The following is a 22224-nucleotide window of genomic DNA, read 5'->3' as shown; positions in this document are numbered from 1 at the left end:
GGAGGGACTTCAGCAGGTGCAACCACAGTCCCCGGCTGCGGCCCCGCCTCCAGAGCTCCTCCCCCTTCTGATCTTTATCCTCTGTTGCACCGTAGATTCTAGTCCCGGACTCCCTTTCCAAACAAAAGTGCAAGGAGCAGCCTTCTGAAAGTCTGATCTGGGCGCGGCCCCTTTAAGAGCGCTCAGCGGGCTGCGGGCGGCCCGACTGTAGGCCGCGGCAGGTCAACCGCGAAGCCCCGCCCACGTGGAGCGGAGGGCGCAGCTCCGGCGCATCTGACCAATAGAGACTTAACTTTGCAGCCGCGCCGCTCGTTGACCTTGCGTTTCTCTCTCTGAGGGCCACCAAAAAAAAGGAGGCGCGCGGGCGAGCGGAATGAAGTGTTGAGGAGGGAGCCCACCCCTCTTTGTTGATCTCCTGTTTCTGTCATCAACTGGGGAAAGAGCAGGCAGGCATAAGAGGCTTTTAAGCTGGTTCAGAATTCTTGCATAGTCCTGGGAGAAGCAAAAAACTTGAATTTCTGATGAGGGTTCCGTAGGAGAAAGAGGTGTTAATGAACGACATTACGAAATCCAATTCCTGACAATTTCCTACCAAAACCATTTAAGGAAAAGGGGTAAACTGAGGCAAGCAGAGTACTAAGACGGTTGCCTCTCCTACCGTCCCAGGAATGCGCTGTCAAAATGTGCAAAACCAGAGCCTCCTAGAATGCTTCCCCACGCCCCCTGCTCCGCCCCCAGCCCTCTCCCCCAAGTAATGCGGATCGGAGGAGGAGACGCGAGTTCTGGCGCGGGCGGGGACGACTAGCATTCATCACTTCCAGCAAGTGCCAGAGCTCGGCCCCGCAGCGAAGAGGCTGCGGTGCGGGTGGGCGCGGGAGCTGGGCCTGTGAGGACCCCGGGGGGGAGGGGGAGCCGGAAAGCCCCCCCGAGGCCATCGCTGCGGGGCCTCCCCTCCCCCCTGGGCGGACGCCATGCGGGGGGGCTCAGGCGACGCGGAGCGGCGACAGCGCTGGGGTCGCCTGTTCGAGGAACTAGACAGCAACAAGGACGGCCGCGTGGACGTGCACGAGTTGCGCCAGGGGCTGGCCAGGCTGGGAAGGGGAGATCCGGACGGTGCACAGCAGGTACTATGGGCAGCGACAACCGCGGCAGGGTTCGCCCGCGCCGTAACCGGTGCCCCTTAATGCCGCGGCTACAGCAGCCACATGCTACCTGTTGGCTGGACCCCACCACCTCTGTCTAGGCTCCCTTCCCTCTGTCCACCCGCGCCTGGCCTGACGTCGCCACGAGACAAGGCTGCCTAGGCTCCCGGGCCTGCAGCGGCTGCGGCTGCCAGGACCCAGTGGCCCCTCCCCCCACCCCCCATGGCCGTGGGATGCCTACTGGGATGGACTGCAGAGCCGGACGCTTTCCTCTCCCCTGCCCGGAGCCAAACCCTCCACTGCTCTATGCACAGTCCGAGGGGTGACCGGCTCCCACCTGCAGTTAACGCAACTTCACCATTCTGCTGGAGCACATACTGAACCCCTAGCCAGGTCTCCTAATTTCTTATTTGCATCCTCCCAACCCCTGCGCGCTTTTCCAGACCTGGCCAGTTGCCCCTGGACACTCCAGCTAGGGATGCATTCCATCTGGGGTCATTCCGCCTCCACGGGGCTCTGACCTGTCTGGGAAGGAATTTGAGGTCGAGGTCGGAGTGCACTTTATCGGTAAAGCACTTTCCTAGCATGTGCAAAAGCCCTAGCTTACAGCCCCAGCTTGGGAGGTGGCAGTGGGGAGCAGCAAAAACTGGCCCTTCCTCCATGGGACAGGTATCTCACATGGAGCCCCTAGACTTCCCTAAAACAGACCTATTGCATTTTTGTTGACCTTGAGTCCAACTTTTGGATAGGATATAGTGGTTCCATGGCTGTTGGACAATATATGAACCAGGACTGTTTCTAACAGGACAATACACACACACACACACACACACACACCAATAAGACAGCCAAGGAGATGGGGTTTTATAAGAAAACGCTGGGTGGGCAGGTTTGAGAGACAAGGTGATGAAACAGTCAGAGATCAAGGTCTCCTCTAATACACAGAATTTGAGGCTAGCCTGAACTACATGAGACAGGTGTCTCAAAATGACAAAAAAAAAAAAAAAGTGCCCCAGGTTGCCACTTCCCAGTTGTATGACCTTGAACTGCCTCTGTGACTCTGTAGAGTTCTAAGTCAGACAGACAGACTGAGGCACCTAGCAGATTCTTACTGTGGCCTGGGCCATCTTGCTGCAAAGTGGGCTAACTGACCACAGAGGTGAAGCCTCCTGTTCCTTACATGAGGAGCTCTGAGTTCCTAAGGCATGAGGCATGTTTTAGCTGTCCTTCTCACAGACACCCTGTGGGGGTACAGTCTGCTGGAGTCCCCTGTGTCCCCTTTTTTCTCTGCTAGGGCATCTCCTCTGATTGGGACTCTGACCCAGATGGCGGCCTCAGCCTGGAGGAGTTCACTCGATACCTGCAGGAACGGGAACAGCGCCTTCTGCTCATGTTTCACAGCCTTGACCGGAACCAGGATGGTGAGATGGGCTCTAGACTGGGAACGGACACGCACTGAGGAATGGGGAGGGCTCCTTCTGACTCATGGGGTATTTCAGGAGTTCTCAGCCGCAACTAGGTGATTTGAGCCTGAACCATCCCATCCCACCTCCTGCTCCTTTTGCTGTAGACCCCTCTCTCTATCCCTACCCATTTCTTTTCAGATGGTATGGTAGGTTTAGAGACCCTCAGATACAAGGATACAGTAATACCCTTTGACCAAGCATTTTTTAGATTCCTGAAGTTATTACCTTAAAGTTGAAGAGATAGATCGAGGGTAAAGTGCTTGCCACAAAACCACAAGTTCCTGAGCTCAATCCCAGCTCCCATGAAATGGCTGGATGCAGAAGAACATGCCTGTAAGCACATCCCTGAAGAGGGGGAGATGGAAAATGGACAAATAACCACATACAGCTTCAGTCCCTTGTAACATAGGTACCTCTGTGATCACCCCTGAGCTCAGCCATTCACTCCTGGAATAGAAGACTCTCACCTCACTCAGTCTCAACCCTGGATAAAAATCTCTCCCCTTTCCATGGTGCCAAACAGCTTTGATCCCAGCACTCAGGAGGCAGAGCTCTGAATTTGAGGCCAGACTACAAACTACAGAGTGAGTTCCAGGACAGCTAGGGCTTTAAGAGAAACTCTGTCTCAAAGGGGACGGGGAGGAGTCTCCCATGAGGCTGAGGAGCTGACTCAGTTAGAGAGGGGTCTGCATTCAAGCCCCAGCACCCATGTTGAGAAGCTGGGCATGGCGGCACCTGCCTGTGACCCAGCACTGGTGAGTGAGGTGAACCTTAGGGTTTGACTTCCAGATAGCTCAGTGAACTCCGGATTCAGTAAGAGACCCTGTCTCAAAATAAATTAAAAAAAGATGGGGAGAGACTGAAGACAGCCATCAACCTCTGACTTCTTCCTCATCCACATGCACACAGAAGTACACACACACACACACACACACACACACACACACACACATGGACTTCTGAATCTCCCAGGCCACCTATGGTTTGGGTATCTCCTGGGGCTCCCCTTTTCCAGGTCACATCGATGTCTCTGAGATTCAGCAGAGCTTCCGGGCACTGGGTATCTCCATATCAATGGAGCAAGCAGAGAAAATCCTACACAGGTAAGTTAGAGTCTCACCCACACCTCATCCCACCCCTACCCTGCCAGACAGCACTGTCCTCTGAGCCCCAGACTGGGTTGGCCAGGAGGCGGGAATGAAAAGTTGGACTTTGGAGTCAAACAGATCTTAGGCTAGTGGACTGATGACCCTCTCTGGGCCTGAAAAGGACTGGTAATACAACTACCCCATAGGGTTGGTCTGAGCAAGTTACACATGGAAGCCAGCCAAACAATGTGACTAGACCATACCTGAAGACTGAACCTGTCATCCTAGCACTCGAGAGACCAAGGCAGGAGGATTACTATGAGTTTGAGGACAACTTGGACTATAAAATGAGACTTGACAAAAAAAAAAAAAAAAAAAAAAAAACCAAAAGCCAGGCAAGTGAGGCTGTAGGTAAGGGCACTGACCCCTCAGTCCTGATGGTACAGTTCGATTCCAAGACCCGTGAGGTTGGAAGTTAAGAATCAACCCAGCAGGCTGTCCTCTCACCACTCCATGCAAGCCTTGGAGCATGTGGCACTCTCATACACACATGAACTTGTTTTTAGACATGCTGGTACAGTACTATAATCCAGCATAAAGGAGGCTGAGGTGGAAGGTTTGCTATGAGACCCACGCCAGCCTGGGCTGTAGAGGACTAGCCTGACTCGCTGAAACAGGGCTGGAGAGAGAAATGGCTCAGCAGTTAGGAGTGTGCATGATTCTTCTAGCAGAGTCTGATTCCCAGCACCCGAGTCAGGTGGCTCACAACCATCTGTAACTACAGCTTCAGAGGACTGAACACCTGAAACCTCACAGGCCACACACACACAATTTAAAATAAATGGATATATATATTTTTTTTAAGTTGTAAAGCTCTTTAGCCAGGTAGTACATGGAAAGCTAATGCAGGAGGATTGCCCTGAGTTTGAAGCCAACCTAGTCTCCAGGGTAATACCCTTCACCCACTCCCCTCTCCACCCAAAACAGTCATGGAGGTGCCCTAGTACTCAGGTGCTAAGGCAGGAGGATTGCTGTGAATTGCAAACCAGCATGGACTGTAGAGTGAGATCCTATCTCGGACAAGCCAATGCTATAGGGCAATGAATTCTGCACTCCCCAAATCCATAAAGGCTAGTGGCACCCACGTCCTCCAGCCCAGACACTAAACCTGTGCCAACCCTCCCTCCAGCATGGACCGAGATGGCACCATGACCATTGATTGGCAGGAATGGAGAGACCACTTTCTGCTGCACTCTCTGGAGAATGTGGAAGATGTCCTGTATTTCTGGAAACATTCTACAGTAAGTTGGGGACCACCTACAGGGTGGGGGCTAGTTCCAGCTTCTCCCCAGGGCTCAGAAGTTCTAGGCCAAGACTCAAGAGGTGTTGTCAGCATCTGAGGACTCTCTCAGTGAAGCTCTGTGCCTTTATTATTCCATCTGGGGCTCAGGAGCCTAGTAACCACTGATGGTCACATCTGCTATCTGCTCAGAATCCTTTGGTCCTGCTTAGACTCCCAGGACAGCTAGTAGGAATTGGGGTTGGGGGAAGAAAATACACCAAATGGTGTTCCCACACTCGACCCACACAACTGCCAGATGCTGAGCCCCTGGGGCTGATCGAAAGATGCAGGTAGACACTGTATCTTGAAGGTTCAAAGGAGTCCACAGGAATGGGGAGGAAGGTCAGCTCTTGCACAGAGGTAGGAATCACTAAGGATCTTGTGGTGTCTGGAAGATCAATCTGTGGGATCTGACAGGACCCCTGTCATGTTGGCTTTTTCTTGGGAGATGTCAATAGCATCATCTATTTACTCAGTTAGGTAACAACAGACCATCACTTGGCGAGCCCATGAGTTTCTTCAGCTTAATTGCAGAGCACAGTGAGGGGTCACTTACAGGACCTAGAATACCCCAAACAACTACAGCACTGCTGATTCTCATCCCATCATGCAGTCTGCACCATGGAATCTTTCAATTAGCCTTCGGCTTCCTTGCTAGTGTTCCCCAGGATTCCTTGCAGCTGGGGTGGGACAGTGAGTGGACTTCCATGTTACATCCTGTGCCCCTACCCCTCACACCCTAGGGGGGTGTCAAGAACACCATTACCATAGACCCCGTTATCACCAGATTGTTCTGCTCAGTTTGTTGCCATGGCTACCAGGCCAAGGTAATCACTGCCTAAAAATGGCACTGGGGTGATGATGTCATGCTCAGAGGAAAAAGCCATACTACAATCCTCTCGGGAGATCCAGAGACGTCCACCCCCAAAAATCTACTGTTGGGAAATCTATTGCTAGACTCTAAGAAGGAGTATATTCCTTGGGGAGGACTCCTAGAAGAGGGCTTCTAGAGGAAGACTTAGGAAAAGACACCTGGGGAAGACTCTGGGGGAGGACTTCTAAGGAAGGACTCTCCATGGAGGAGATGGCTGAGAAAGCAGCTCAGTGGATCTTGTGGTCGAATCTGGTAGATTCTTCAGTAGGATTCAGTAGATTCTTTGGTGGGACTCTTTGTGAGATCAGGGGATTCTCTGGTGAAATCCAGTAGCCCATTTCTTAAGTTTCAGTGGATTCTTTCTCTCAGGGGTGGGGATGTGGAGACAGGGTTTCTCTGTGTAATCTTTATGTCCTGGAATTCATTCTGTAGAGCAGGCTAGCCTCAAATGCACAGATCTGCCTGCCTCTGGCTCCTGAGTGCTGGGACTAAAGGTGCATCACCACCACCCAGCTCAGTGGGTTCTTATGTGTGGAGAGGCACATGTGTGGAGGTCAGAGGACCACTTGGGGAAGGGTTTTCTCCTTCCATCATATGCATCGTGGATGTTGAGCCCAGGTCTTCGGGCTTAGTCACACACATCTAAGGAGCCTCTCACAGGTCCCTCAGTGTACTCTTGTGGGAGTCTGTGGCTCCTTTGGTGGAACTCAGGGGACTGAATTATTATTTGGAGGACTCAATGGACCCCGTAGAATAATAGTTCTCACCCTGTGAGTTGTGACCTCTTTGGAGTTCGAAAGGCCCATTCATAGGGACTGTATATCAGATGTTTATTTAGTGGCACAAGGTAGGATCCAGAAGGAACCTGCTGGGCTCTTGAAGCAACACCCTTTGGTGGACTCTGGGATGTCCTAGAATTCATAGAGGAGACTTCTCCACTTAGGGCCCCTGTGCATCCTCCCCCTCTGCTGGAACATGACATCAGCAGCCCCCATCCTCAGGTCCTGGACATTGGTGAATGCCTCACGGTACCTGATGAGTTCTCCAAGCAAGAAAAACTTACAGGCATGTGGTGGAAGCAGCTGGTGGCTGGAGCAGTGGCTGGCGCTGTGTCTCGGACAGGCACAGCTCCTCTGGACCGACTCAAGGTGTTCATGCAGGTGAGAGGACCTGAAGGGACCCACCCCACCTTCCAGACCCAGACCCAAAAGGGTACTGCAAACCCACCTTCTCTCCCCATCAGGTCCATGCCTCCAAGTCCAACCGGCTCAACATCCTAGGGGGCCTGAGAAGCATGATTCAAGAAGGGGGTATCTTGTCCCTGTGGCGGGGCAACGGCATCAATGTGCTCAAGATCGCCCCTGAGTCTGCCATCAAATTCATGGCTTATGAACAGGTAGGGCAGCTCCAGGAGAGAGTATATTCAACTTTGGGAAGCAGAAAGTAAACAAGAGGGCTTGTGGGCTTAACTTGCAGTCCCAGCACCGTGCCTCCTGCTGGCCAGCACTGTGGCAGGCAAAGAATGGTGGAATGCAAGGATCACTCAGTAATCCCCAAGGTTCCTATGCACCCAGTCCCACAGGCATGTTCCACCCTCAGATCAAGCGGGCCATCCGTGGGCAGCAAGAGACACTGCACGTTCAGGAACGCTTCGTGGCTGGCTCCCTGGCTGGGGCCACAGCTCAAACCATCATATACCCCATGGAGGTGAGAAGGAGGGGCTGGAGGAAGATCCGGCATGGGAGGGTGGGCCTCCTGTACCATTTCATTGCCCACTCTGCACTCCGTGTAGAGCTAACTATAAATCCGACTGCCTGACTTGGACAGAAAGCCACTTCCTGTCTAGCTTGTCTGGGTATCTCAGTTTGAGCTGTAACTCCTAGGGACTTGGTTAGAACTGTTTGCACAGTAGTCATAGCAACTGGCCACTTATGGATATGCCTGCCAAGATCGAGGATGACCTACCACACCTGGTTTATGTGGTGCTGGGGATAGAACCCAGTGTTTTTTGCACCCTAGGTGGGCATTCTACCCACTCACCCCAGCAGGGGCCTCAGTACATCTGCTTTCAGGAGTAGCCACTTCTAGGTGATGTCACTCTGGGCATGATGGTTCTGAAAGCAATTTTCAAGAAGTTAACAGAGTTCTCACCCAGGTACTAAAGACTCGGCTGACTCTGCGCAGAACCGGCCAGTACAAGGGGCTCCTGGACTGTGCCAGGCGAATCTTAGAACATGAAGGGCCCCGTGCCTTCTACCGTGGCTACCTGCCAAACGTTCTGGGCATCATCCCCTATGCAGGAATCGACCTAGCTGTCTACGAGGTCTGTAGATAACCACCTTCCCTCCCTTCTTCTTCTGGGATCCGGCCTAGGTCTCTCCTTGCTAGTTGTATAGACTTTTTATAACTTGGATGGGCAATGATGGGTCTGAAAACTATGTTGGGTCTTGGAACCCTGGAGAGCCCCTCCAGACATCAGACCTCTACCTTCCATCACGAAGGGCTGCAATGGCCTTGTTTCTGGCTTCACATGGTGTTACATGCTTGTGGCCATGGGATGTGAGAAGCTGAAGTAGGATCTGGGTTCAAGGCCATCCTGCCCTAGGGTAGTCAGTTTCAAGACATTCTGGTTGTCGTGTGTGGCAGTGGTGGCTCATGCCTTTAATTAATTCCAGCACTCAGGAGGCAGAGGCAGGTAGATCTCTGAGTTCAAGGCCAGGGTGAGTTTCAGGACAGCCAGGGCTTCACAGAGAAATCCTGTCTCAAAAAACCACTAAAAAAAAATCCTGCCTTAAAAAATTAGCAACAACCAAATAGAAAAATGGGGACTAAAGAGATGGCTCAAAGTCTTTACTGCTTTGACAGATGACCTGAATTCAGTTCCCAGCACCAACATCCAGGTCTAACAAAGCTTTCTAAGTCTAGCCCCAGGGAATCCAATGCCCTCTTCTGATCTCCAAAGGCATTGTACTCATATGGTGCACACGCACACACATATATATATATTTTTTTATAATTTTTAAAAGTTATGCAAAGCCTAACTTTTGAGGCTGGTGTCTGTCACCCAATACCCAGAAGGCTGGTGCAGGAGTATTACAACAACTATGCATATTAGTCTAAGGCCTTTAATCCCATGCCTCGGGAGGCAGAAACAGAGGGATCTCTGTGGGCTCAAGGCCATCCTGGGCCACAGAGAGAGGCCCTTTCTAAAAATAAGAACAATAATAGAATCATTCTCCCTCCTAGGGTGCTGGGGATGAAACCAGGGGTTCACATTTGCCTTCTTGAAGTTATGGAAGCTTTAGTTTTATAGGAATTGGGGACCCCTCCAGCTCCTAGGAATAGTGAACACAGTACACAGTACCATACAGAGATGCCCATCTTCCCCAAAGTATGTGTGTGTTTGCCTTCTTCTCTAGGCCAACAAATTACCCCCCCCCCACATCTGTAAAAAAATATTTTCAAATTTTATTATTTTGGGTGTTTGCCTGACTATGCTGTGTATGTATATGTGCTGCCTGTGAAGGCTAGGAGAGGAGGCCAGACTCCCTGAACTGGAGTTACATCTGGTTTTGAGTCACCATGTAGGTGGTGTGTATTAAACCTGGGTCCTCTGCAAGAGCAGCCAGTGCTTTTTTTTTTTTTTTTTTTTAATTGGTATTTTCTGGATTTACATTTCAGATGCTATCTCCTTTCCTCCAATCCCATTCCCCCTCCACTTGCTTTCATGAAAGTGCTCCCTCTCTCAACCAACCTCTCCACCTCAGTGTCTTGGCATTCCCCTACACTGGGAAAATGCACCCTCACTGGACCAAAGGCCTCTCCTTCCATTGATGCCAGAGAATGCTATTCACTGCTACATATGCACCATGGGTCTCTCCTTGTGTGCTCATTGGTTGGTGTTTTAGTCCCTGGGAGCTCTGGAGGGTTTTGGTTGGTTGATAATGTTTTTCCCATGGGGTTACAAATCCTTTCAGTATCTTCAGTCCTTTCTCTAACTCTTTCATTGGGGTACCTGTGTTCAGTCTGATGGTTAGCTGGAAGCATCCTCAACTCTATCTGTATGACTCTGGCAGAGCCTCTGAGGAGACATCCATATCTGGCTCCTTCCAGTAAGCAGTTATTGGCATCAGAAAAAGTGCTTGGGTTTGGTGGCTGCAGATGGGGTGGATCCCTAGTGAGGCAGTGTCTAAATAATCTTTTCTTCAATCCCTGCTCCTCTATTTGTCCCTGTATTTCCTTCTGTGAGTGTTTTGTTCTGCCTTCTAAGGACTGAGGCATCCACATTCTGGCCTTCCTTCTTTTTGAGCTTAATAAGATCTATGAATTGTTTCTTGGGTATTCAGAGCTTTTGGGGACTAGTATCTACTTATCAGTGAGTGCATACCATGTATGCTCTTTTGTGACTGAGTTACCTCACTCAGAATGATATTTTCTAGTTCTATCCATTTGCCAAAGAATTTTATGAAGTCATTGTTTTTAATAGCTAAGTAGTAAGTACTTCATTGTGTAAATGTACCACATTTTCTGTATCCATTCCTCTGTTGAAGGACATCTGGGTTCTTTCCAGCTTCTGGCTATTATAAATAAGACTGCTATGAACATGGTGGAGTATATGTCCTTGTTATATGTTGAAGCTTCTTTTGGGTATATGCCCAGGAATGATATAGCTGGGTCCTCAGGTAGTACTATGTCTAATTTTCTGAGGAACAGCCAGACTGATTTCCAGAGTGGTTGTACCAGCTTGCAATCCCACCAACAATAAAGGAGTATTCCTCTTTCTCCACATCCTTGCCAACATCTGCTGTCACCTGAATTTTGATCTTAGCTATTCTGACTGGTATGACGCAGAATCTCAGGGTTATTTTGATTTGCATTTCCCTGATAACTAGGGATGTTGAGCATTTCTTTAGGTGCTTCTCAGCCCTTTGATATTCCTCAGTTGAAAAGTGTTTAGCTCTGTACCCCATTTTTAATAGGATTGTTTGATTCTCTGGAGTCTAACTTCTTCAGTTCTTTGTATATATTGAACATTAGCCCTCTATCAGATGTAGGATTGGTAATGATCCTTTCTCAATCTGTTGATTGCCATTTTGTCCTCTTGATAGTGTCTTTTGCCTTACAGAAACTTTGCAATTTCATGAGGTCCCATTTGTCAATCCTTGATCTTAGAGCTTAAACCATTGGTGTTCTGTTCAGGAAAATTTCCCCTGTGCCTGTGTGTTCTAAACTCTTCCACATTTTCTCTTCTATTAGTCTCAGTGTACCTGGTTTTATGTGGAGGTATTTGATCCACTTGGACTTAAGCTTTGTACAAGGAAGGATTGATTTGCATTCTTCTGCATGCTGACTGCCAGTTGAGCCAGCACCATTTGTTGAAGATGCTTTTCTCTTTCCATTGAATGTTTTTAGCTCCTTTGTCAAAAATAAAGTGACCATAAGTGTTTGGGCTCATCTCTGGGTCTTCAATTCTGTTACATTGATCTACCTGCCTGTCTGTGTACCTATACCATGCAGCTTTTATCTCGATTGCTTTGTAATACAGCTTGAGGTCAGGGATGGTGATTCCCCTGGTTCTTTTATTGTTGAGAATAGTTTTTGATATTCTGGGATTTTTGTTATTCCAAATAAATTTTCAAATTGCTCTAACTCTATGAAGAACTGAGTTGGAATTTTGATGGGGATTGTAATGAATTTGTAGATTGCTTTAGGCAAGATGGCCATTTTTACAGTGTCGATCCTTCCAATCCATGAGCATGGGAAATCTTTCCATCTTCTGAGATCTTCTTCAATCTCCTTCTTCAGAGACTTGAAGTTCTTGTCATACAGATCCTTCACTTGCTTGGTTAGGGTCACACAAAGGTATTTTATATTGTTTGTGACTATTATGAAGTGTGTCGTTTCCCTAATTTCTTTCTCAGCCTATTTATCCTTTGAGTAGAGAAAAGCTATTGATTTGTTTGAGTTAATTTTATATCCAGCCACTTTGCTGAAGTTGTTTATCAGCTGCAGGAGTTCTCTGATGGAATTTTTGGGGTACTTTAAGTATACTATTATATCATGTACAAATAGTGATATTTTGACTTCTTCCTTTCTGATTTGTGTCCCTTTGACTTCCTTTTGCTATCTAATTGCTCTGGCCAGGACTTCCAATACTATATTGAATAGGTAGGGGGAGAGTGGGCAGAGTTGTCTAGTCCCTGATTTTAGTGGGATTGCTTTAAGTTTCTCACCATTTAGTTTGATGTTAACAACTGGTTTGCTGTATATTGCTTTTACTATGTTTAGATATGGGCCTAGAATTCCTGATTCTTTCAAAACTTTTAACATGAATGGGTGTTGAATTTTGTCGACTGCTTTCTCAACATCTAATGAGATGATCATGTGGTTTTTTTCTTTGAGTTTGTTTATATAGTGGAGATCACATTGATGGATTTCTGTATATTAAATTATCCATGCATCTCTGGGATGAAGCCTTCTTGATCATAGTGAATGATTGTTTTGATATGTTCTTGGATTATATTTGCAAGAATTTTATTGAGTATTTTTGCATCAATGTTCATGAGGGAAATTGGTCTGAAGTTCTCTTTCTTTGTAGGATCTTTGTGTGGTTTAGGTATAAGCGTAATTGTGGCTTTGAAGAACTAGTTGGATAGTATTCCATCTGACTCTATTTTGTGGAATAGTTTGGAGAGTATTAGTATTAGGTCTTCTATGAAAGTCTAATAGAATTTTGCACTGAACCCATCTGGTCCTGGGTCAATGTGTATGTGGGCATTTTGTTGTCTTTGTTGTTATCAAAGACCTGCCTTAGTCCATGGTGATCTGCATGGGAGTATTTCAATCTTCTTATATCTGTTGAGGCTTGTTTTGTGACCAACTATATGCTCAGTTTTGGAGAAGGTGCTGTGCAGAAAAGAAGGTGTATTATTTTGTTTTAGGATGAAGTGTTCTGTAGATGTCTGTTAATTCCAATTGGTTCATAGTTTCTGTTAGTTTCACTGTGTTTCTGTTCAGTTTCTGCTTCCTTGATCTGTCCATTGATAAGAGTGGGGTGTTGAAGTCTCCCACTATATATACTTCCACTGTATGGTGTAATATATGCTTTGAGCTTTAGTAGAGTTTCTTTTATGAATGTGGGTGCCCTTGCATTTGGAGCATAGTTGTTCAGGATTGAGAGTTATCTTGATAGATTTTTCCTATGATGAGTAAAAAGTGTCTTTTATTATCTTTTTTGATAATTTTTGGTTGAAATTTTATTTTATTCGATATTAGAATGGATATTCCAGCTTGTTTCCTGGGATCATTTGCTTGGAAAATTTTTTCTCAGCCTTTTACTCCAAGGTAGTATCTCAATAGCCCATAACAGCTCTTAGTTTTTTTCTCAGCCTTTTACTTCGAGGTAGTGTCTCGATAGCCCATAACAGCTCTTAGTTGCTCATTTGATATCTGTTTCCTCAGCACTGAGACAGTGGCTCTCTTTGCCACCTGTAGATCTAGTGCCAGTGGATCAGATGCTCTCTCTGGCCTCCATGGCCATTGCTTATGGTATATGGACATACATGGAGGCGAAACACCCAAACACATAAAATAAAAATAAAAAATAAAGTTAAATAAAAGTAAAGGCACATCCCTTAAGTCTCAGAACTTGGGAAGCAAAGGTGAGTAGATCTCCATGAGTTTTGAGTCCAGTTTGGTTTACATTGTATGTTCAAGGCCAACCCGAGCTACAGAGAGATCCTGCCTCAAAAAACAAAACAAAACAAAACAAAACAAAAAAACCAAACCAAACCAAACAAAAATACCAGGTTGGGGAGCTGGGGAGAGGGCTGAGTTGCTAAGGTACCCGCCACATAAGTATGAGGAATTCTGATCCAGAATCTAAATAAAAAGGAAGAGTATCTGCCACCCTGAGGCTGGGAGGTGGAGGCAGGAGAATCACTGGGCTCAATGAGCTCCAGGTCCCATGAGAGACCGTGTCTCCAGTGTAGGTGAGAATGGCTTAGGAAAACTCCTGTGTCAACCTCTGGCCTCCACACGTCCTTGAGTACACATACACATAGACCCCCTCCCCCAGAAAATAAAAAGGAGAAGGAAGGATAAGTGGGAGGAGAAGAAAGGAAGATCTTGGAAAAATGCCGGAGCTTTGAGCACATGGCTCCCTTTCCTTCAGTTTCTTGTCTGCCAAGTAAGAACCTCATGAATAGGCATCTGCCATTGGCTGAGATATTCTGAGGTTGCAGTGAGCACCGATGTGGGGATAAGAGGAAGGCAAGGCCTCTTGCTCAGTGGCTCACCTCGGGTGACTAGCCGGCCAGCCAGCCTCAGAGACCCTCTTCCTACCTCCCCAGAGCTGGGTTCACAGGTGTCTGCAGCCTCCCCGGTGCTTGTGTGCAGGCTGGGACTTGAGTCCAGGCCATCTAACTCATATACAACTCTACCTGTGGAGCCGTCCGCTCGGCCTCTTTATTTTAAATTTTACTTACTTGTTTTTTTTTTTTGTTGTTGTTGTTTTTGTTTTTTTTTGTTTTGTTTTGTTTTGTTTTTTATCATAGTGTTTCACGTTATTGCCCAGATGAATCTCAAGCTCCTCGGCACAATCAATCCTCCTGCCTCAGCATCCTGGGCAGCCTAATTGACAGATTGTCACTGCCATTCCCTGCAGCATTCTTTCACTGTAAATTGATCACTCCTACTTTTTAAATTTATTTTTATTTTATGTGCTTTGGTCATTCTCAGCTACATAGTAGGTTCAAAGCCCGTCTGGGCCAAGCAGGAATGCACCTGTGTTTGTTTTGTTGAGACAGTTTTTCTATATATAGCTTTAGCTGTTCTGAAACTCAATCTGTAGAGCAGGCTGGCCTTGAACTCACGTAGATCTACCTGCCTCTGCCTCTGGAATGCTGAGATTAAAGGCTTCCATACCACCATCGCCCTAGCCCTGGAGTACATTTTAAAAAATCCAAAAGGGTGGTGGCACACACCTTTAATCTCAGCACTGGGGAGGCAGATACAGGTAGATCTCTAGAGTGAGTTCCAGGACAGCCAAGGCTACACAGAGAAGCAGTATCTCTAAAAACAAACATAAATCCAAACCAAGGAAACAAAAACCCCAAAAGTTAATCCTGGATGTACAATCCTTCCTGCTGTGGACAGAGGTCCCAGGCCTGGGGTGCACAGTACAGAAAACAAAGAGGAAGGAATACAGGGGAACTGCTCATAGAAGCCAGGCTGAGTAGCACAAGCCTGTCATCCCAGCACTGGGGTGAGTGAGAAGATGACAACTTCAAGGCCAGTGTGGGACAGACTAAGTCCGTGTTCCACAATGACAGTTTTAAGAGCGAGGGATGTAGCTCAGGAGGTGAGTACTGAGAGTAGCTCAGGGCAGAGCGCTGCCACTCCCACCTAGAATCACCCAAGGAGATGCTGCGGCATGTGACACTGGCCCATTGGGGAAGACAAAGCACATCATCTAGTCCAGTCCCAGCAAGTGTGGTACAGAGAGCTGACAGCAGCGGCTTTGACAACAGGAGCTTCCCATCTGCAACTCTGAACCCAGCTGCTCCTTCTCTTCTAGACCCTGAAGAATCGCTGGCTGCAGCAGTACAGCCAGGAGTCAGCTAACCCGGGCATTCTCGTGCTCCTGGCCTGTGGCACCGTCTCCAGCACCTGTGGCCAGATCGCCAGTTACCCTTTGGCACTGGTCCGCACCCGAATGCAGGCCCAAGGTGAGAAGTCTGGGCAGGAGGCTGGGGTAGGAAAGTCAACCACTTAGCTTCCACCCTTCTTACATAACTGTGTAGGTAGAGTCCTGAGCCAGGATCCTTGTGGGTTTGGGTGACCTTCATAAACCCTTCCTCTTGTCTGAGCTTCAGTTTACCCATCAGTGACCCTGAAGAAGGAGGATTTTACCTTAATGGTCTGAGAGTTCAGTGGTGTCAAAAGTACAGGGAAGTACCACAGACAACGTTGTGGCATTGCTGGGCCTGCCAGTAACTTGAACTGTTATTCAAAACTGAGAGAAAACAAGAGAGTGGGCGTTGCTAGGTACAACATTGCCAAGGTCAAGGAAGGACAGTTTGCTGGGTCCTTCCTTCCTTCCTTCCTTCCTTCCTTCCTTCCTTCCTTCCTTCCTTCCTTCATATATTTTATGAGACAGGACCTCACTGTGTAGCCCTGACTGGCTGGAACTCACAATGTAGTTCAAGGTTGGCCTTGAACTCAGAGAGAGCCCCCAAGTGCTTGGGTTAGAGGCATGGCCAAGCAGGCCTAGCTATATTACCGTTGTTATTGTTAGACAAGATCTCACCATGTGGCCTGTCTAGCCTGGAATCCACAAAGACTTACCACTGGCCCTGCCTCCTACACTCAGCCTTAAGGATAGCCTACTTGCTATGTTTTCTTTCGATTTTAAGGTATTTAAATTTTTTAAGATTTATTTTTTGGTTCTGCACACATGCATGTGTGTGTGTGTGTGTGTGTGTGTGTGTGTGTGTGTGTGTAAGAGAGAGAGAGAGAGAGAGAGAGAGAGTGACAGATGGGGGAGGGAGAGACCCACTGAGGCCCATCAGACCCCCTGGAGCTAAAGTTACTCTGGTTCTCTGGAAGAGCAGAAAGCATCCTCTGGCTGAGCCATCCCTCTGGCACGTGATCTTAGGTTTGCTTTTGGTTTTGTTTTTTTAAGACAGAATATTGCTATGTACCAGGCTGGGCTAGAACTCAGGATAAGCCTTCAGCCTCAGTTTCCCCGTTTTTGTTTTTCCTCTGTACTTTTCTCCCATGAGTTATTCTCTCTCTCGTTCTGTTATCACTAAATCTGTTTTTGTGAATCGATCAGCGAGTGACTAAATGCACTCTCTACCTTCATGTTCACCCCCCGAGGATGAGGACAGAGATGACATAAATCATTCCATGATCAGGTGTGATTTAGGAGGAGAGGTAGGAGCCCAACTTAGAATAGGTACCACGGAGAGCTCCTCCAAACAGCCAGCTTTGGGAAGGAGAACAGGGGGATGAGTAGACTAACCCTTGGGGGGAAAGCATTAACTTTAAGAAAGGGGGGATTTTTCACCTCTTGTCACACACAGACACACATATGTATTCACACATATGCACTCTTAAATACAGACACAAGTATTTCTTATACACAGAAATACCTAATTGCTTACACACAGAGACATACAAATACATACTTTTACACTCTCACACATGTACATAAGAACTTTCACACATGCATATGCACACACAAAGACACATTACACACTCATACATGCATACATACATTTATGCACCCTCACACACAGATACATATATGCATTCTTATATAGTTGTACATATGCACCCTTATACACAAATAAACTGTGCAGCCTTATACATATACACAGACACACTCTGACACATGTCCACACAAATCACAGATATGCACTCTCACACATGCACACACCGACATACATATGCATTCTCATATAGTTATACATATATGTGCTCTCACACATACACAGACATACTCTCACACATGTTCATACAAGTCACACATATGAACTCTCACAATGCACACAGACACATATATATGTACTCTCACACATGTTTACACAGAGACACACATACATGTACTCCATAATGCGCACACACAAACAAATGTACACAGACTCATGTACATATTCTCATGCATGTACATACCTGATGTTTCCATTCATCCCCAAATGTAGTCCCTAAGAATAACAGTTCCTAGACCCACAGACATCCTGGAGTCTTGTGGTAGGTTCCACTGTTCCTCTGTCTTACCCTCCTGCCTCCTGTTTAAATGGTCACCAGCCCAGCCCTAGGGTGAGGCAGGAGGGAGAAATGAGATGGGGAACCTTTGGTCTTAACCTAGCTTCCAATCATCTACAGCCTCCATTGAGGGTGGCCCGCAGGTCTCCATGGTGGGTCTGCTGCGACACATCCTGTCCCAGGAAGGTGTATGGGGCCTCTACCGGGGCATTGCCCCCAACTTCATGAAGGTCATTCCAGCTGTGAGCATCTCCTACGTCGTCTATGAGAACATGAAGCAGGCTCTGGGAGTCACATCCAGGTGAAAGACTGGGAGCCTGTCCCCCAAGAGTTCCTCATCTTCATCATGGTATCCCCTGCGCTGATTGTCTTCAACCACCAGAGACTGGTGGCCTGACCAGTGGATCCTAATTCCCCACCCCAAGGCACTGGACCCCAGTACCCAAATCCCAAATCCTAGCCTTGTGTCCTGACCATGGTACCACTGCACCCCACACTTCAGCCACAGGATCCTAGGACTTGATCCTCAACTTCATAACCAGACCCCCAAGCCCAACCACTGGACCCCACATATCAGTAGTCTGACACTTGAAACGTAAAACTATCCATACTGTGACCCCAAACCCCTTGATTCTGTTCAACTACACCCCAAAGCTGGATCCTGCTTTTCCTTGTCCTACTGGGTACTGGGCCTCCCTGTGCAGCAGCAGGTGGCCCCAATGCCCCAAGCATGGGGGCACTCGTCCACATAGCCCATAACCTAGAACTCAAAGCCTCAGGCACCAGACCCAGTGCCCTAATGCCACACTGTACTAGAGATCCCCAAACTTGCTGCTGAATTCCCTATTATCTGCCTCACAGCCCAGCCACTGGATTCTAGGAGCCAAGAACTCTGAGCTACAGGGTCCTGACAGGGCAATGCCAAGATCCTGGGATCTGTCACTGGATTCCTAGATCCCTGGATCACAGGTCCCTTACCCTAGCCAATACATTTTTCTCAGTTTGGGGTTTCATATCTTCCAATTTACACAACCACTGAACCCCAAGTCCCAATCCACTGGATTCTTGCTCCTGGAAGCATGGGTGTGCGACCTCCAATCCCTCATGTGGATCCCACGTGCCCCAGCTGCAAAATTCCAGATCCCACATTCTTTCAACCCCTTCTCTGGACAACATCCATAGAAGGCCAAACTCCCAAACACCTCTAGACCCCAAGGTTTTTGCTCCCATACCCCAAATGTCACTCCCCAAGTCTAGATCCCAATAGCCCAGTGACGGCATCTCATACCCCAGACACCCTGGAGCTGATTCCCACTGCACGAAAGCATGCCATCCGAGGAGCCTTCTGGAAGCTCAACCAGAAGGAGCTTGGGACATAAGAAGGCTGAATCGCACCTCAGCTAGAACACACACCCCTCCCACCGCTCCCCAAGACCACTACAGCCCTGTCCTCCACTCTCTCCAATGTCTTCCACATTCCCCAGCCCTCCTTCCAGGCTGGTAACTCCCAGAGCCTAGGCCCCTCTGGGAGAGTCCAGTCTGCTTGTTCATGGGTTGGGAGCTGCCAGGGGAAGTCAGGGACACCACCAAGGGGACCATCCACCTTCCACACTGCCAGCCCTGCTCGGGCCTCAGAAAGTCACAATCAAGGACCAACACGCAACATCCTTCCTGAAACCCAGCCCAATACTCAGATTAAGTATCCCCAAGCTGACTCGGGGTCTATTTTTCTACCAGACAGAGAACAAAGTCCCCTGGCTCCTACCATATTCCCATACCCTCCGCACTTGGAGATTAGATTCCGAACTTAGAACTGGGAGTGCCCTGCTTCACCTCCCAGTCTTTAGGGGACCTCATCAAAGGACTGAGAGGAAAACTGGGATGTTGGGGGACATGGTTTCCACCTCTCCCTCCAACCTACACCAAGTCCTATCTCCCTGCCGTGTGTGTCATTTCAAAAAAAAAAAAAAAAACAAATAAATTTTCTAAGCTCTTATTGTTGCTTTTTAATTGCTTGAGTTACATTTGCTTATTTGAGTGAGGGGCATGTGGAAGGTAGAGGAAAACTTGGAGTCTCTCCTTTTGAGTGTGTGTTCTGGGGACCTCAGACTCAGGCTTGGTCTGGGGTTCCTTGACCTACTGAGCCATCTCACTGACATCATTGTAGTTTTGTGACTTTTTTTAAAAGTATGAACAGGGGCTGGAGAGATGGCTCTGTGGTTAAGAGCACTGACTGCTCTTCCAGAGGGCCTGAGTTCAATCCCCAGCAACCACTTGGTGGTTCACAACCATCTGTAATGGGATCTAATGCCTTCTGGTGTGTTTGAAGACAGCTACAGTATACCCACATATATGAAATAAATCTTTTTTAAAACAGGTGCACATGTGTGTTGTATGTGTGTAACCAATGTGAGGTACTCACAAGGAGATGAGACATGGGTCTCTATGTCTCTCTCCTTTCTGTAACACATATACACACTCCCCATACTTCCACCCTCTTTCACCTTATACCTTCCTTTACCTCTCTCCTTCCTGCCTTTCTCTATCTCCGTCCCTCCCCCTTTCTTCCCTACTTTCTTGCTTTCCTTCTGTCCCCTCCTCCTCCTTTACTTCCTTCCTTCTTCTGACTTTCCATTGTTCCCTCCCCATCTCCTCCTCTTTCTTTTTTCTAAAAGATTGGAGCCTCAGTTTTCACTCCATTTATAAAGAGCAAGGTAGCTGGAGAGATGGCTCAGTGGTTAAGATCACTGACTGCTCATCCAGAGGTCCTGAGTTCAAATCCCAGCAACCACATGGGGGCTCACCACCATCTGTAATGGGATCTGATGCCCTCTTCTGGTGCGTCTGAATAGAGTGACAGTGTTCTCAAATATAGATTGAAAAAAAAAAAAAAGTTGCAGTCTCAACACCCACATAGCAGGTCCCACCCATCGGTACGGCCTGCTCCAGGGATCCAGTGTTCTCTGAGGACACTGCACTCATATACACATGCATACAATAAAGTGACCTCCTCTATCAGATCCCTAGGATCCACACGCAAGAGAAAGGATGGAGCAGATGTGCATGCACCTCTGTACATGCACCACAGTATGTATGTACACACACGTACACATGCACACACACATGGGGAGGGGGACTTAAAATCTGGATGAGCTGGCACAGCACTTGAACTGGTTAAGGCAGGAGGATCAGGATTTCAGTCTTTCTTGAGGTCATCCTGAGCTACATGAGACCCAGTCTAACTGATTTCCTACTTTTAAAAAGATTAGATTTTATTTACATTTTTATTGTATGCAGATGTGGCAGCATGGAGCCCATTTACTGGTCTCTGTAGCTACCCCCACAACTCATCTCTGGAACTCTCCATCGGTCCACACCAAAGCTCGGCCTCTGTTCAGCACCAACGTCATTCTGCTTCCTGCCTTGGAAACCAGAGGCAGGAGAACCAGAAATTTAATTTCATCCTTAGCTACTTGGTGAGTTTGAGACCAGCGTAGGCTGCATGCCACCCTGTTTCAAAACAAAGCAAATGAATAAATAAATTTTGGTTGGGCACCATTCAGAGGACCTAAGCTGTAGGAACTAGGATGTGGACACTGGGAAGAAAAGGACCAGCCACACTGCCTACCATCATGCTTGTGAGCTCACAAGCACTTTTGTGACCTCATCCCCCCTTTGCCCCTAAAATCACAAGGTCAGATAACCAGCCACTCTCCGCTGGGAGCTGGATAGATGCTGCAGGGGACACTGAGACTGGGACCCTAATCCTTCAGCAGCTATGGGAGTTCATCTTGAGGTAACTCAGGATCCCTGTCCGAGGATCCAGACCTTGCTTAAGAGGGTCAAGGCCTCATTTAGGAAAGTGCTACCCTGTCCCCCACCCCACCCTTCTCCACTCTACCCCACCACTATCTGAAGCCTGGAACCCAGGGTGCATACACACGTAAATGAGTATGTTTGGACCCATGGGTGAGAACAACCCTGAGCATCCACCATGGTAGCAGTCTGGGGAGTAAGGTGGCACAGGCTAGACCAAAGGAAGACAACTTCAAGGTCCATATGGTATGGCCCATCTTCTCTCTCCAGGCAGAGTAGAATAACCTACATGACACCATGTGTGAGGTTCATACCTGTTATCCCAGCACTCAGGAGGCTGAAGGCAGGACACCGAAAGTTCAAAGTCATCCTCAACTGTTTAATGAGTTAGAGACCAGTCTGGGCTACTTAAGACTCTGTCTTAAAAGGGGAGTGGGGAGGAGAGAGGGAGGCTGGGGCTGAGGAGATGGCTAAGGAGATAAAGTGCCTGACTCTACAAAGCAGACTTCAGGTCCCTAGAACCGGTGTAATCTGGGCAGGCCTGACAACCACATGTAACCCCAGCAGCCCAGAAGTAAGAGATGGGGGAGCAAGCTGGCTAGCTAAACTAGATGAACTGCTGAGCCTCTGGGCTCAAATGAGGGACTCCACCTCTCTATATAAGGTAGAGGGTGGTCCAGGAAGACACTGGACATCAAATTCTGCCCTATACACACTCACACAT

The 22224-nt window shown here is 48.0% G+C and overlaps 1 protein-coding gene across 1 annotated transcript; it reads left to right on the top strand.

Moving 5' to 3' along the window:
• The first annotated feature begins 811 nt into the window (after positions 1-811).
• SLC25A23 (solute carrier family 25 member 23) lies at positions 812-19680 on the top strand. Its single transcript, XM_080917281.1, has 10 exons — positions 812-1124; positions 2437-2563; positions 3624-3711; positions 4886-4997; positions 6914-7072; positions 7156-7308; positions 7512-7619; positions 8068-8235; positions 15490-15640; positions 17805-19680. Exons 1-10 carry the CDS (start codon positions 972-974, stop codon positions 17987-17989), a joined length of 1404 nt encoding a protein of 467 aa, XP_080773407.1. The 5' UTR covers positions 812-971; the 3' UTR covers positions 17990-19680.
• Positions 19681-22224: the final 2544 nt, after the last annotated feature.

Source organism: Micromys minutus (assembly GCF_963924665.1).
Source record: "Micromys minutus genome assembly, chromosome: 5".
NCBI classification, from domain to species: domain Eukaryota; kingdom Metazoa; phylum Chordata; class Mammalia; order Rodentia; family Muridae; genus Micromys; species Micromys minutus.
The sequence above is the reverse complement of the archived record's forward strand: the minus strand, read 5'-3'. Positions and strand labels throughout refer to the sequence as shown.